This window comes from Hyaena hyaena, unplaced genomic scaffold (genome assembly GCF_003009895.1).
Source record: "Hyaena hyaena isolate Hyena2069 unplaced genomic scaffold, ASM300989v1 scaffold_2735, whole genome shotgun sequence".
NCBI lineage: Eukaryota > Metazoa > Chordata > Mammalia > Carnivora > Hyaenidae > Hyaena > Hyaena hyaena.
This window is the reverse complement of record NW_024083385.1, coordinates 1-1,100: the sequence shown is the minus strand read 5'-3', so window position 1 is coordinate 1,100 and position 1,100 is coordinate 1. Positions and strand designations below refer to the sequence as shown.

The window sequence follows — 1,100 nt, the reverse complement described above, 5'->3', positions numbered from 1 at the left end:
TTGTTGTGTAAATACTCTGTTTCACGTTGTAGATATCGCTGAGCGTGAGTGTATGATTTTGGTGAAGTGAACCTTTCCTTTGACCTTTTCTCATTCATTTAAAAAATGTTAAATAAGTTGATGTAGTCAGTTCTCCTATTTTTTTTTTCCATTCAGGAATTGTGTGACTGGATGAGAATAAGACATATCAGAATACACAGAATCATAGTTTGGCAAACTATGCCCCTTTGTTAAGGAAATCCCTGAATGGCCATGCCTATGGCAAATGACATCATGTTCATGCCCTCTGTACTGACTTTCATTGGGATCCCTGGTCTGGAAACTTTACAGTGTTGGGTTGGGATTCCATTCTGTGCTATGTACATCATTGCATTGGTGGGAAATTCTCTGCTTTTGGTCATCATCAAATCTGAACCCAGTCTCCATGAACCCATGTATATCTTTCTGGCCATGTTGGGAGCCACAGACATTGCACTTAGCACCAGCATTGTCCCCAAGATGCTTGGGATTTTTTGGTTCCACTTGCCAGATATCTATTTTGATGCTTGCCTCTTTCAGATGTGGCTCATCCACACATTTCAAGGTATTGAATCAGGAGTCCTTTTGGCCATGGCTCTGGACCGCTATGTAGCAATCTGTTATCCCCTGAGGCATGCTCTCATATTCAGTCGACAACTGGTCACGCATATTGGAATTGGGGTGACATTGCGGCCTGCCATTCTGGTAATCCCATGCCTCTTGCTCATAAAGTGTCGTCTGAAACTTTACCGAACTAAGTTGATATCCCACACTTACTGTGAACACATGGCCCTTGTGAAGCTGGCCACTGAAGATGTTTACATCAATAAATTCTATGGTCTCCTGGGAGCTTTTATTGTTGGTGGCCTGGACTTCATTTTGATCACCCTCTCTTATATACAAATATTTATCACCTTCTTCCACCTGTCCCAGAAAGATGCACGTCTTAAGGCCTTTAATACTTGTATCCCCCACATATGTGTCTTCTTCCAGTTCTATCTGCTTGCATTTTTTTCCTTTTTCACTCACAGAACTGGTACGTCTATGCCACCATATATCCATATCACCTTGTCTAACCTTTA

At 41.8% G+C, this 1,100-nt stretch overlaps 1 protein-coding gene across 1 annotated transcript; it reads left to right on the top strand.

Moving 5' to 3' along the window:
- Positions 1-246: 246 nt before the first annotated feature.
- Positions 247-1,094, top strand: LOC120227672 (olfactory receptor 52A4-like). The gene is given in 2 exon segments (XM_039225737.1): positions 247-1,024; positions 1,027-1,094. Coding segments are annotated over 2 exon segments (846 nt in total).
- The last annotated feature ends 6 nt before the right edge of the window (positions 1,095-1,100 follow it).